We start from the raw sequence: 15,437 nt of genomic DNA, 5'->3' as shown, positions 1-15,437 counted from the left end.
ATACATCATCCTATTCGTGAAAGAAACAATGTAAAATAGCGAAAAAAAATCAATAAAACCAACAATCAACTTGATTGATATCGGTATTGTTGCTAATATAAAATGATATAAGTTCAATTGTGCTGAAGTGCATTCTCATTTTATTTATGAATTGATGATAGGTTAAGGATCATTATAGACATTGTATCAAAAAAATATATAATCGCAACTTCCATAAATTGGGGTGATTAAGATGAAGATGATAGTAGACAAATTGGAAAGTAAAATGGTTCACAAAATCCAATAAATTGCATTTGAAAAATTAAATTTTAGAAATAGTACATTCAGTTTTTTTTAATTTGTATTTTTGCATATTATTTGATGTGGAATGTAAAATTATATATAATCAGCACATCAAATATGAATTATTATTTAAACACATAATATTAAATTATAACTTATAATATACATTTTATTATTAGAATTTATATAATAAATAACAAAGTTCCGGAAATTACATTTCTATGATATTCTATCACGTGAAGAAAAAAAGATAGAAAGCGAAAGGACCGTTCAATTTAATTAGTGTGTTTATAAAGACTTATATATCATATAGTGGGTGCATAAATTGGTGTCTATTTTGGGCAAAATTTTTTTGACATTCACAATAATACAAGTAATTCTCATAAGTGGGAGTTGACTAAATAAAGCTGTACATAACAATGTAAAAGAAAAACTGTTAAAAAAATATTTACATTTACATTTTATTATAAATTTAGCGCTATATATATTTCATGTGTTATTATTTATTAATTTCAAAACTTAATTTTTATTATTTATTGCATGATATTTTTAAATTAATCTTTTGTATTTTAAATATGTAATTTCTATTCATGCGATAAAATTTTTTAATTACTATGAATAATTTAGTGCAAAAACAGTTATTCGAGAAATTACAAAATAAATATTATAACTAAAAATCCACACATAAAAAAAAACATTAATAAAATTCAAATTTAATTACCCAAAAAATAAAAATTCATCCATATCCATCAAAATCAAGGCTTCATTGGGTAGATACCAAGAATTTGGAACCTGTTGCGAAGCTATATCCGTTTGAGTTTTCCTAACTTAATATTTTGCATATATAATTTAATCACACTTTTAGTAGCATGCATATAAATAAGTTTGGAAATTGTTTTAAATGTGAAATTATCATGTATTTTTTTATTTAAAAAAAGGGTTTGGTTTTTAATAAATTATCAAACTCAATAAATGCATGTAAATTCTTAAAAAATTGAATCAATATAGCCTCGTAATCAAACATAATCTTGGTTTTGATTGTTTATTTTTTTTGGAAAGTGCTTTTTCTTTTCGTTTTTTTTTTCTTTTATTTTTACTTTTGTTGTTTTATTTCTGGATTCTATAAGCCAAGTATCGGTGAGAATAATAAAAACAAGGACCAAGTTGTCGTATAAATAAAATTACGGGGGTTACAGCGACAAATTTTTCATTGTAAAATATTCAGATAAGGTTGTCAGTCATTGTATTCCACCCTTTGCATACCCTAATTTTGACTAATAGACTAGTCAATTCGTCATTGAACCTAATATGATTGGACCAATTTGATGGAATCCAATTGGTTTCAGTCAACCAATTTGGTTATCTACTTGGAATTCCATAACTAGTGATCAAGGAAAAGGAAAATCCACAACTAAATAGTTACAATAAAAATAAAAATATTATAATACATAAATGGATTGATAATTAGGGTATAACCTTAGCTAGAATAAATCAAAAGATTATTACTTATAATGGGGCTTTTGTTTTTTTTATTAATTAACTATAATTAAGCATTAATTAAAATAAATTGGGAGCGAATTCTTATTTCAATTTGAATAATAGCTTAATTAATTTGTTCAAAAATCATTTATAATTTCATGGAAATGAATTGCTTTTAAAAATATATTATAAACTAATTATTTCATTTTTAATGGATAAAAAACTAAAAAAATGTACATGAAATTTCAGATTAGTGAAATTAATAATTTAATTATTTAACCTTTTTATTATTGATACCATTAACCTAAATAATTTACCATACTGGTTTATTGGCAATAAAATTGGTTTAGTTATAGAATTTATGTTTTTATAAAATTTAAAAAACATAAACCTACTACTAATTACTGCTAATTTATTTAAATACTAATTTTGGTATTAAAGATTTAATGATGAAATTGAAAAAGGTTAACCAATAAGTTTTAAATTATTGATAAAGTAAATGTTAATTAATTTTTATATAAATATAATGATAGGCGAAATACCTGATGGTTGAAAATAATAATTGCTTCGGAGGCGATAAATTGATGTACCCACCCCCAGCAACCATTCTCCCTCTTCTTCATCTGTACTTTCTTTTTAAAATCCATCATTAATTCCTTCATTTCCTTTTCAGTTCAGATATCAAAAAACTTACAAACATCCAAATCCAACGGCGTTTCATGCATTTAATATATATATTGGCCTTTCTTTATTTTTTCTGGGTTTAGCATAAAATGTCGTGCTAGCCTAGCTATTGCAGTGAGTGAAGTGAGTGGAATCCCAAAGCCCTTGTTGTCCCAATTCTCCTACCGTCTTCTTCTTGGACGACCTTTCTCCTTCACAACCCCATTTTGTCATAAATATAGTGTACTTGTTGCAGAACGGTGTATTATTACTGCTTGCTTTTGTTAGCTGTATGAAGAGGAGTGAAATTCATTGATGTTAATGGCCGCCTGTGATTTGGTAGGTGAAAATGGTGGTATTAATGGTAGAAACAGCAATGATGAAAGCCCAATGAGGAGCACGATGAGGAAGAGGATGGCTTCCGAGGTGGCTGATTACCACAGGTTTCCTCGTCGGACTCAGTTTGTTTCTGATAACAACATGGCTTGTTCTTTCATGGCGGCCACCGGTGCTAGTAATAACCCTAATTCGCTATTCAACTACTCCACTATGAATATGGATAATGTTAACACCGTTGTCCCTTCTGCGAATTTCGCCGCCTTGACGTCAGCCGGGCCTGCTTTTTTATCTACGACTGCTTCTAACTTTTCTTGCGTCGACGCCGTGGGTACTAATAGTCCCCAGCCGCCTGCCGTGTGTGGGTTTTCGGGTTTGCCTTTGTTTCCACCAACGGAGAGGAATCGGAATACCGCCGTCGCTTCCGCCGCCGTTACTGCCACGTCCGTGAATACTACCGTCCCTGTCTCTTTAGCTCCGATCTCGAATTCTATGGATGGTAGTTCTGCGACGGCGTGGATTGACGGTGTCATACGGGACCTTATCCACACTTCCGCTAACGTTTCCATTCCTCAGCTCATCCACAACGTGAGGGAGATCATTTACCCTTGCAACCCGAACCTTGCTGCCCTTCTCGAGTACAGGCTTCGTTCCTTAATGGATCCGCTTGAACGGAGAAGGAAGGAGGCGGCGGCGCCGCCATTGCATCTGCCGGAGGTCTCGTTGGCGAGACACAATAGTCAGCAGCAACAACAACAAGGCTCCTCTGGGCTCACGCTTAACTTGGACTCCGCCATAGATAGCCTCCCTAATTACTCCTTGACCGAACCCTGCGCCATGAATCAGTACTTAAGCTGGGGAATAACCCCACTTCCCATCTCTTCTAACAATCAGGTTAGCAGTAGTCCTTCGGCGATTACACCACCGGTTCCGTCGTTAAACCAGCACCACCGAGCTCAAGAGCAACCATTGGTACAAGAAAACACCTCCCCGGTGGAGAAGACAACGGCTTCGACGGCGACGGTAGGGACTACCACAACGGCACCGACGTCCACCGTTGAAACAGTCCAAGCATGCAACGGTAGAGACAGGAAAGAGGAGCTACGGCAACAGAAGAGAGACGAAGAAGGGTTGCACCTCTTGACTTTACTCCTGCAGTGCGCCGAGGCGGTTTCAGCTAATAACTTCGAGGATGCAAATAGGATGCTGTTAGAGTTGTCCCAACTGTCGACGCCGTTCGGAACTTCGGCTCAGCGCGTGGCAGCATATTTCTCGGAAGCTATCTCGGCTAGGTTGGTCAGTTCTTGCCTGGGAATATGCGGTGGGCTACCATCAATCCCGCCGAGCCATACCCAAAAAATGGTGTCAGCTTTCCAGGTTTTCAATGGGATAAGCCCATTCGTTAAGTTCTCGCATTTCACAGCCAATCAAGCCATACAAGAAGCGTTCGAAAGGGAGGAAAGAGTGCACATTATAGATCTTGACATAATGCAAGGCCTGCAATGGCCTGGACTGTTCCACATTCTCGCTTCCAGACCCGGTGGCCCTCCGCACGTCCGCCTCACCGGACTTGGAACCTCCTTAGAGGCCCTGGAAGCCACCGGTAAACGTTTATCTGATTTTGCAGACAAACTGGGAATACCATTCGAGTTTTGCCCCGTTGCAGATAAAGTGGGCAACTTGGAACCCGAGAGACTCAACGTCAGCAAGACGGAAGCCGTGGCGGTTCACTGGTTGCAGCACTCCCTTTATGACGTAACCGGCTCCGATACCAATACACTGTGGCTGTTGCAAAGGTGACTAACAGCATCCTTAATTACTTGCATAAATTTTCCATCTTTGTTTTACCATTGCTTACTATATTATTACTAATTAACACATAATTATTGGTAGATTATCATCCTATACACAAGCTTATTGTTAGTGCATCAAATGAGCATCCATTATTGATATTGTAATTAAGATACACATGCATTAGGCCAGGATCTCAAATACATTCATATGTCCCTTTTAGTTTTCGGGTCTTGGATCACTTTTTACATATAAATAGAAGCTATTTTGTTTGCATGTATTCAATGTCTGAAACATCACTGGCCAGGCCATGAGACTGCATCTTCAAATATGAAATATATATAATGGGTTTATAATGCTTTATATTCAATAGTTTTTAAAATAAAATATAAATGTTTTTGTTGCATCGAACATAAATACATAGTTTAAAATATTTTTTATTTAAAAAAAGCATGTTTTTGTTGTTTTACTCATGTTAATAAAACCAAAGCACTCTCTGTCTGTCAGTCTGTGTTGTCCTCTTCATTACAATTCTCTTGTTTTACTCCTGTTATGAATATGAACAATATCACATTAATTAATTTTGGTGAAATATTGTATATAATGTAGTAATTGAGGGTTTTCAATGATTTTTTTTCATGAGTTTTTAATTTATGGTATAGGTCCATTTAATTTACCATCGGTTTTCATCTAAGTTACAACTTTTTAGTTTCATAAAAATGCATTAGTGAACTTTTATCATCAATGAATTAGATCACTTATGTTAATTTCATTTAAGTAATTTTAATGGAAAAATCGAGTCAACATGCATTTGTGACCTAACATGATATCCCAAAGTTTGTGTTTAAAACGTGTAATAATTGAAAGATTTATGTTCGATATACATATAGTGAATTTGATGATGACATGTCATAAAAAAATGAAAGTATGACATGTTATAGAATTGTATATGCATCACATACAAATGCTATAATCTAATAGTAAACAAATCAACTTATATGCACTAACACATGCGGTTGTGTCTGATCAGATTGGCACCCAAAGTAGTGACAGTAGTAGAACAAGACTTGAGCCACGGTGGGTCATTCTTGGGAAGGTTTGTGGAAGCCATACACTACTATTCTGCCCTGTTCGATTCCCTTGGAGCAAGCTACGGCGAGGAGAGCGAGGAACGGCATGTGGTCGAGCAACAGCTACTTTCCAAGGAGATACGGAACGTGCTGGCACTAGGCGGTCCTTCCCGAAGCAGCGAGGAGGTCAAGTTCCATAACTGGAGGGAAAAGCTGCAGCAGTCCGGGTTCAGGCCCATTTCTCTAGCCGGTAATGCTGCCACGCAGGCCACCTTGCTATTGGGAATGTTCCCTTCCGACGGTTACACCTTAGTCGAAGACAATGGTGCGCTCAAGCTTGGTTGGAAAGACCTTTGCTTGCTTACTGCTTCTGCTTGGAGACCCTTCCATGCTACCACTACCACAACTCTACACCGTTAGCTTATTTATTTTCCTTTTTAATTTGCAATGCAGCTAAGCTATATATATATTTGTATGTCTTTTGACTTATTTGAGGAACGGTACCTAATGCCTGAAGGGATCCCACTGTATTATTATTATGAGATTATCATAGGGTTTTTTTTCTTTAAAAAAATTAATTTGATATCGTCGTTTAGTTTAGAAGTATTTATTGTTGCTTTCAGGGTTTTTGGTTTAGGAAAACGTACGAGGTATCCCTTGCACCATACTAGCATAAGCTCAAGTTAAAATTTCTATTTCATCATAATGGCAATGTTTTGGAAGCTCTATGCTTTTCATTTGGTAATATAAAAATGGAATCCACATGACAACTACTAAATAAATGAAGATAGGTGTTCAGCTTGTTTTGTTATATGGAAAAGGAAAAGAAAAGAAAAATTAAAGGTTATCAATGTTATGTCATACTCACTAGGCCTGCCTAAAAATAGGTTGAATTGTCAAAACAATGATAATCTGGATTATACTTAAGTAAAGTTTTAAATGATAATCTAGATTATACATAAGTTTTAAATTTGAGTTTTGTAAATGGAGAAAATAATATTATTTTATGTTTAAAGTTTTGTTTCAATTTAATTGAGATGTAATATGATTATCGAATATAGAAAATTCATACAGTTTGAAAAATAAATTTTGAAATATAGGTTAAGGAGAAGAAATTTTTAATTATGTGAGTAGGTGTAAAAGTCACAAGGGCACCAAACATGTGCTACATTTTCTAGCTTTCTACCAACACATATTCTCCCAACTATGGCACCTTTTTTACTATTATCGCTTGACATATCTTTAATAGCCCATTGTTGTTCTTTCAAGCTTTCCATTTACAACCCTAAAACAAAACCACATTTATAATATGATACTATCTGTGACAACGACACCCATGTTTTTTTTTTGTCCACATCTCAAAATATCATTTTGTTTTCTCCTGGGTAACTAATGTATGCATATATGGATTCATATATCTTTCACTTACCAACATCATTGAATACAAGATAACCCAACAATTGCAACAGGTGTGACTGCTTCCTAGTTAGTCCTATTGATTATGTCCATAATCCAAGCATCATAACCCACCGATGTAAGTTAAAGAGTCGCCTGTTTTTATCGTCCTATATGGCTAGTGTGTAATACGATCACTGAACTTCCCTCATTACTGCCATTTTTAACCTCACCAATTGATTAATATAATTACCTACTTGTCCAAATCCGGTTATTGAATGCACAAGCGAGTAACCATATATTACGAAATATGCCCTATCGCAAATCTAATTATCATTCAAAGAGAATGATATAGGAAAAGTCAATTTTTTTTTAAATAAGCCATTGAGATGTCATTCAGCAGAAGTTGACAAACCCCTCAACGGTAGAAATATTATACTTAAGGTGGACATAGTTCAAATCCCACCAAGACCAAGTTATTAATATTTCCTTAACGAATGAGACACTCTCACTTTATGAACCATTTCCTTGATGAACCATTGAGAACTCTCCGTGAAATCGAAAGACATAACTCAAAAATAAAATCAAACAAAAATATCCAAGCATAATACTTCCACCGTTAAAAAATCCACCTGTTACCGTCAGCTTCAAACAGACGACACCTTAAAAACCCCTCTCAATATATTATTCACACATTATACACACATTATACACTCTACTGGGAGAGTGGGCTATAGATGCGAAGGTCGCTTATAAAGCACATATTTATTTTCAGAAGGATAAAAACCATAAGAACAATCTTCACTTACAGTACATATAGTTCCTCTCGTAATATATATATATTCCTCTAAAAGACAACCATAATAACACTCCAGTTCAATGATCCTTGCTGCCTCACTCTATGAACTACCTTTGGTATAGTTACTAATTTATTGACACGTTCTCCTGTGCCAATCATGTACATAGTCGTACGACTTATGATACCCCGCTATCTTGTTTACAGTCCTAAGTATATGATTCTATGTTATAATGTTACATGTTCGGAATAAACTGCAATAACATATAAATAAATAAGGAAAGCAATGTGAGTAATGCATCTCTGTGAAATCAGCTAGCATTACGACAATTACCTGTGCATTGAAAAAAAATCCAAAATCAAATAATACAAAGAAAAAAAATTTTAATTGGAGGCTTAGTTAGTTGGACCGTTTTCCTTACGATCTAAAACAAAACAAAACAAGACAAAAAATAAAAATAAAAAATGAAATAGAAAATCCAAAAAATTTGAAGGAGCATAATACCACTCCATGGATGAATGCATTTTCTTTGATTGAGAATGGCGCCATTGAATTTGAATGCAAATCACGCCCTTCTCGGTGTATGATTATTTTGTCAAGGTTTCTCACATTAATTCACTGTACCACACAAAGCTAGAAGGAAGCAGACAATGAAAGAAGCTACCTCTCCATTCGCCAACAATCACTTCAATAGCCCCCCGAAATCCATCTGTAGCCACCTCCAGGGAGCCCTTTCTTTTATTTTTACTGAAAAGTTTTAGAATACATACACATATATGCACCCATCCAGGTCATCACAGCTATACTTTTGTTGTTGCCATCTAACACCCCCTTCAAAATTCTCTAGCTCAGTGTCAAAATTGTCAGCACCTTAGTTCCCCTTGAGCCCTCAATTTTCTAAGGATTCAGAGTGTGTCAACCCCACCACCGGCCCATTTATGGATTTACATTGCACTCATTTAGAAATTGATTTTCAGGGTTTAGAAACTTTATCCAGTATACCTTATATTTGGGAATTCCCAGCTCAAGCCAAGGTTTCATATTTCCATTATAGTGTAACACTGCAGCTTTCTTGATGCTTTGAGTGCTAAGCCCATAGTCATGACCAAGTCCTGATAAAACCCAGTCATTGTCGAGCGCATAGATTAGGTCCTGAAAAGTAAGCAAGCTTGCAAGCGCAGCTGATCCCTCCTTCTTGCTGACCTGCTGTCATCATAACAAATAAGAGTCAACACAGCGATTTTTCATAGTTTAACAGTTGCAGCTCTGCATTGTTCTACGTTCTATGTCAAAGACACCGTAGCAAAACATAAATATACTTAAAAATGGATTTAGGATAGAGGTTAATTTCATACAGAGTCAATGCAATATCAATATCAAATTTAAACAGTGTTCTGCACAAGTAATTGAATGAGAAGAGATATTATCAATATAAGATTTACTTACCTCTTTCACCAACTTCCAGTAAGTTTCAGAAATGCCAAGCTTTCTCCACCTGGCCAGATCAATTACGTTCAATCCGGACATCCAAGTGCATGAGTTTTTGTGGAAGCTGCTTTCACCCAAATAACTCCTCACCTGACCCAATCTGACAGAGCAAATTTGGATGGCACCCATCACTTTCTGTCCCATGTTAAGGCTCCAGAGTGTTGACAAGTCTTGCTGGACAACAATATCATCATCCAGAACCACAACTTTCTCCAAGTTTTTGAATATCTCAGGAAGAAGATAATGGGAATGAGAAAAAATAGATATATATTGTGTTCTGCTATGCATTGCTGATGCGTTATTGATACCATGAAAGGAAACTCGAAATTCTGTAGGTAGGTTTAGGTGAGATGGAGTGGTTTTATCGTAGTAATCTGGAATAAAAGGATCAATATTCAACACCTCAACTACAGCATCCTTAAATGTGTTCCCGAGGAACCAATGTTTCATTGCATAGTAATTCTGTCCATTCGTCAGCACATGAAAAACCTGGTTCATACTGTCCTGAAATATTGCAGGGTAACGAGTCAGTCTCACCACTAGAATTCAGGCATGGCAGAACCATGAAATGATGTTTCAAGAATAACTAAGACATACTCTTGCATGCATAACAGTTGAGTTTATTACAACTGTCGAGGCAATAACATTAGTGGAGAATATAACGTAGTGTTGCAATGTGGGATCAGAGTATTTCACAGGCAGCTCTTGATCAAATGAATCGTCTCTGAAATATTCGACAGTTAGTCTCATAGACAGGCAGTGCTGGCTCTTGGGCATTGTCTGGACTGCAAGTTGGTAAAGAAATGCACTCTGCTTCATGTGAAAATTAGCTTCATCCTCAGTTAGGTCAAATATTTGTCTCAATTTCTTGTCAACATTATGACAATCCATAGTGACTGATTTGGATTTGGCTATTGTAGCTTCCATCCTTTCTGACTTCTTTTGAATCCTGATACAAAACCAGTAAAAAGATTTGGTGCTGAAGCAAGAAATATGAACATTCTAGCTATTCAAAACAACAAAAAATTACGGTGACCCCAATTTATCCGATCAATCTGCCAAAAGGACAGAATTAGAGAGAGAGGGAGAGGGGGGGAAGCGGGGGGGGGGGAGGGGGAGACAATAAAATTGTAGGACTTAAAACACAATATTACTCACGACGATATTGAGGCCACTTTGTGATATCTTTAAGATCAAGAATTCATAACGACAATTTCAGTTAAACTGCCTATCATAACAAAGAACTAAATAAATCAATACTAAGCTATGTTACTCAGACTCAAGTAAGAATGTTGGAGGCTCCTTGAAGGGTCATATCTCCATCCCCATGTCCAGATATGTCAGACACAGGAGTTGGACACATCTTTTCCAAGAAAAATGAAGAGTTGAAGTAACATCTAAGAAGCTAGCTCCAGTGTGCTGAGGTCATATCAAATCACCAGGAACCATGAAAGGAGTTACAGAAATATGATACAGGTCTATCAGATGCAACATATTAAAATATCAAGTGAACAAAGATATAGCCCCCAATTACTAAAAGCATGATCTAAGTAAGCTACAAGATAGAGTCCCTACTCCTGGATTAGGACAAAAGTAGCATAAAGGAGAGAAAATGAACAAACAGATCTGAATGCAAAAGGACAAATTGTCCACATATCACCTCTGTTAAAACTGAATACCATTTTTACTATTTCCGGATTCAATAAAATGTCCAGTTTCCTTAGATGGAATAAATTTTTCCAATGTTTCCCTTTGGTGAGATACTAACTTAAGGTGGCCACTCTAGTTTTTATGAAACTTGAAGGGTAATACTTATAAAGGACAAAATACACTGTTCCAAGAGCTTTATGCTATAGTGGAGGTTCAATTTGAAGTGGAGTACAACATTTTATAGTAAACTAACATTTCTAGTCAGTAAATGGATCAAAACCCTCATGGTATCAAACCTGGAGTAGTTGGCCCTATTCATGGAAGTTTATGAAGTCATGAAGAATGTGCAATAACTTACTCTGGAGGAAGATCAGCATCTGTTGTACTTTCACTAAGGACACGCTCTAGTTCTTGAATATTTTGTCTCAGATCACGAGTCAACATGTTCTGGGCTGGGATTTTTGCAACACTAGGATAATATGCCCTGGCTACGAAAAGCTGGTCCTTCAATTTCTTCACCATGGAATCTTTCATGTCTTCCCTATTTTCTTCATGCCAAATGCAGTAGCTCCCATATTGCAACTCACATAATCTCAAACCTTCATTAATACCACCTTTCATCCCTGCTTTACCACCATCTCCACTAATCTGTGAGAGAAAATCAAAATTTTGAGATGTTATATATGCCACCAAAAGGACTTACTTAATAGCATGTAACAAACTTTTAGCAATATGCATACATTTCTTTTGCTGAGTGGTTGCAGCACGACTTGAGGAGGAACTGGAGTACCTGTTGAGTATTTTCTTTTTTAAATCAAACTAAAATCTCATAAAAGGGAATGATTAATTACCCGAGGCACAGTTAAGAAAAACAAGTTCAACCAGACCTTTTTTTTTCTGACTTTTACGTGTGGCATTTGCACTGCTGGTTTCATTTTTAGCTTCATTTACATAGTGTTTAAGAATATCCTGAAGTGAAAAGGAAGAGTTAAATGCAATATGTATATAGTCGTAGGCTACTGCAGTATGAGCAAACTACATGCATAAGAGGTATTTTTATAAGCCTAGATAAGAGCCACAGAGCAGTTAGAAATATGTAACTCAATAACATAAAACATAAAAGTTCAGTACTAATTATTAAGGTGCTTAATTGATAACTGTAAAACAGGTTAAGGTATTCAAATTAGATTACAAGTTAATGGATAAATGGAGGACATGCTACTGCAAACATGTCTTCATATACAAGAGACTCAAACTCAAATTAAGGGATTAACTTTAAAAATGATATAAACTACAAAAAGAGAGTGATTAATCCAATCTCTTAATCCCTGATAAGTAGTGAACATATGATGATCTAAACCACAAGGTGTTTAGTACAAAGCCAAGAGAATATACTAGCAAAGCTAGATGGTACCCTTAGGCCATGTCTTTTTTCTTTCACACCCAACAGTTGCAGCATCACGATAGAGAATACAGAGTTCTCACCAAAATTAGAAAGTAACTTCTCCGCACAATTAATGACATCATCGTCTTTCACCTTTATTTAACTCCCTAACATTCTTAGAATCTTATTTTCTTTTCAAATAGAGAACAAAATATAATTTTATTCTATTTGAAAAATGACTGAATAATTACATTCTTGCTCACACAGTTCAAAAGCTTGTTCATTTCATTTTTTTTAACACACTATAAAAATACCAATCAAGTGGTGAAAAGCAATTTCTATTCTACCTTGTCTCATATGCCTCCAATTAACTAAACAAGGATTTAACTTCATTTTCCATACTCACTTCTTTTAGCATAGTTCATGGATTGCACAACACAATGTAATAATACCAATCTTATGTCAATTCCTTGACCATATCATCTACAGCCTTGATGAAAAAAGAAATTGTGAGATATATAAAATTTGAAGCTAGGAGAAGTTTAGATGCCCGCATGCATTTCTTGTCTTACATCTTAGTAATTGGTAAGAGACTCAGTCAAAGGAAAGGATATAGCCACTTGACCATCATCAACACCAATCATATACGTCATTGGCAAGTGCAGGTGAGGAAAGAAAAGGAAAAGCACATCATATTTAATCAGAAACAGAATACACGTAAAGGAGCATTATGAAAAAACCGACCTTTGGTAGAGTAGGCCCTAATTTTCTCACAAGGTTATCTACATGGTTTGAACGATCCCCCTGTCAGAAAAATCCAAAGCATGAAACCATTGTGAAAATTGATTAGACCATTTTTCTAGTTTAACTTGATGTTTCTTTCTCATTTGAATATAATAATACATTGGCATTAGAGAATCAAGAAATAAACTGATTTAAGCAGCGAAAAGTGATAAAGAAAAGGAAATTGAATGAAGATAAACGGAGTGAAAGCCAATAAAATGGAAAGGACAAGTAAACGACTTACAGAAGTTGTAGTATGTGGACGAGGCACAAATCCTGCAGGCACAGGTAAAAGCGCAAATGAAAAACGAATAAAGCATAAATGCCTGAGTACAATCAGAGATCTGGTTCATATGCTAATAAGAAAGGGAAATAAAAATTTAGATCTACAAATCCGACTCCGATCGCATAACAATAACCTTGTAAAAAACAGATCTAAAAGAATAAAGAGAAAAAAAAGGCACCAGCAGAGTGAAATCCATTGTGTAAGCCAAGCAAGAATACAAGGGGAACCAGCATTGAGAGGACCACAAGGAAAAGAACGCCAACGGCCAGAAATCTCCATCGCCGCTTCCCGGGACCAACTCCTCCACCGCCACCGCCACCTTTCATATCCTTCCTTCCTTCAGTACAATGATTATAATTGTAATGTGGAAATTAAAACCGCAATTCGAGTGGAAAAATGCAGAGAGATGGCGTGGCGTGCCAGCTATTTGGTTTCCTTCGTCAATTTCGTGTTGCCTCCTCTCTCAAAACGAGTAACAGAAACCGCTAAATATTGTGGTTTTTTCCGGTATCTGTGCGCGGCCGTTTTTTTTCTTTGTGATCTCTGATTTCAGAATAAGCCGCGGTGGTGCGGTTGCTGAATTCACCTCGTCGTCGACTCAGTCTCGTGTACGCATCGTATTACGGTATTAGTACCAAGTAATGATAAGCCCAAATAGGCTCGAGTTAAAAAAACAGATACTCACAGCAGCAAGAGAGAAAGAAAGAGAGGTCAATGCCAAATGGCAACGAAACTACTTGCACGTGGTAGATTTCTACATTACCACAATATTGGTTTTAATATTGGTGGTACCATGTTCCATCTTCCCAATTTATTTGAAATTGGTATACTTGGTATAAAAAAAATGGCTTAAGCAATTATTTAACCTTCATTTAGATTTAGATTTAGATTTAGATCGTTTTTTTTTCTATTTTATTACTTGGATTATCCTTTTTCTCTCTATTTATTTTAAAAAAATAGCAAGAGCCCATTCAACTTAAACATCATTGCTATTATAATAATTAAGAGATTGTAGATTTGCCCTTAAATACATTTTTTTCTTTAATTTAAGGATTGAGATCAATTATAAATAGAATAGTAGAGATAGACATTGTATAAAAGAAAATGATAATAAAAACATAACACACGGAATATTTTCATTGGATGACAGTAAATTTTGAAATAAAATGAAATAGTTTAAATATTAAAATAAGACATAAAAATTTTAAGTTTTAAAATAAAAGAAAATATAATTCAAGAGCGAAATTGTAATTTAAGTATAAATTTATATACTTGTGTACTTCAACTTCAATGATCAATAATAATGTTATATTGTTATTGGATGGTGAGAAAAGTTTATACTATTATAAAAAGGCATAAAAATTTAAAGTAATTTTTACAAAAAATTTTAACAATTAAGGGATATTTGATTCGCCTCATAACGTTACATTTCGAAATGAGATTACACATTCCGGACATCTCGTAATCTAGCATTACAATCATTTGTAATATAGGATGTGTCACACCCCAAGTTTGACGGATTTGAGTTTAAGGTGTAGAGTTGTAAAGTTGTCTGATTGGCATAGAGTAATCCGTCATATTAAGTCTTCTGGTGTAATCTTAAATTTTGGACTAATTTATCTTTTATTTTTGTTATTCTAATCAATTTAGGCTTTTTTCTTAAATAAAGTTGACTAATTATAAAAACAATTTATTTTTCTTAATAGTGAACCAATAGATGGCTTACATCACAATTGTAATCATTATATTTTATTTAATAATTTTTATTAATATATTATTTATGGTTATAACTATAATTATAGTTGATATTACAGTCATTTTTCATAAATTATTATAATTATGATTTATAAATTTATTTCAACATAATATATTTATTAATATATAAATTGTGATAAAATAATAATAATTGTAATAATTTATTATAAATTTATGGAAACTAAAAAATATTTAACAAACTAAACTTGTTAAAAAAATCATAACAGGGACAATTGAGTAAAATGTATTTTTAGGTAATCTTACATTTCGTCAATCAA

The 15,437-nt window shown here is 34.6% G+C and overlaps 2 protein-coding genes across 5 annotated transcripts; one reads left to right on the top strand and one right to left on the bottom strand.

The window, feature by feature from the left end:
• The first annotated feature begins 2,308 nt into the window (after positions 1-2,308).
• LOC107941830 (protein SCARECROW) lies at positions 2,309-6,227 on the top strand. Its single transcript, XM_041101318.1, has 2 exons — positions 2,309-4,556; positions 5,582-6,227. The coding sequence occupies exons 1-2, from the start codon at positions 2,740-2,742 to the stop codon at positions 6,039-6,041; spliced, it is 2,277 nt and encodes a 758-aa protein (XP_040957252.1). The 5' UTR covers positions 2,309-2,739; the 3' UTR covers positions 6,042-6,227.
• Positions 6,228-8,055: 1,828 nt separating this feature from the next.
• Positions 8,056-14,170, bottom strand: LOC107941829 (probable galacturonosyltransferase 7). Of its 4 annotated transcripts, none has more exons than XM_016875449.2 (9): positions 13,583-14,170; positions 13,363-13,394; positions 13,080-13,139; positions 11,839-11,920; positions 11,692-11,741; positions 11,310-11,599; positions 9,899-10,250; positions 9,260-9,805; positions 8,056-9,016 (listed from the first exon to the last, which is right to left on the bottom strand). In XM_016875449.2, the coding sequence occupies exons 1-9, from the start codon at positions 13,728-13,730 to the stop codon at positions 8,750-8,752; spliced, it is 1,827 nt and encodes a 608-aa protein (XP_016730938.1). In that variant the 5' UTR covers positions 13,731-14,170; the 3' UTR covers positions 8,056-8,749. The 4 variants fall into 4 exon arrangements, with proteins under 4 accessions (XP_016730938.1, XP_016730937.1, XP_040957251.1 ...); XM_016875448.2 differs by having other exon boundaries at positions 8,102-9,019; positions 13,583-14,164; XM_041101317.1 differs by lacking the exon at positions 13,583-14,170 and having other exon boundaries at positions 8,102-9,019; positions 11,692-11,743; positions 11,840-11,920; positions 13,363-13,400.
• Positions 14,171-15,437: the final 1,267 nt, after the last annotated feature.

Source organism: Gossypium hirsutum, chromosome D09, assembly GCF_007990345.1.
Source record: "Gossypium hirsutum isolate 1008001.06 chromosome D09, Gossypium_hirsutum_v2.1, whole genome shotgun sequence".
Lineage (NCBI taxonomy): Eukaryota > Viridiplantae > Streptophyta > Magnoliopsida > Malvales > Malvaceae > Gossypium > Gossypium hirsutum.
The sequence above is the reverse complement of the archived record's forward strand: the minus strand, read 5'-3'. Positions and strand labels throughout refer to the sequence as shown.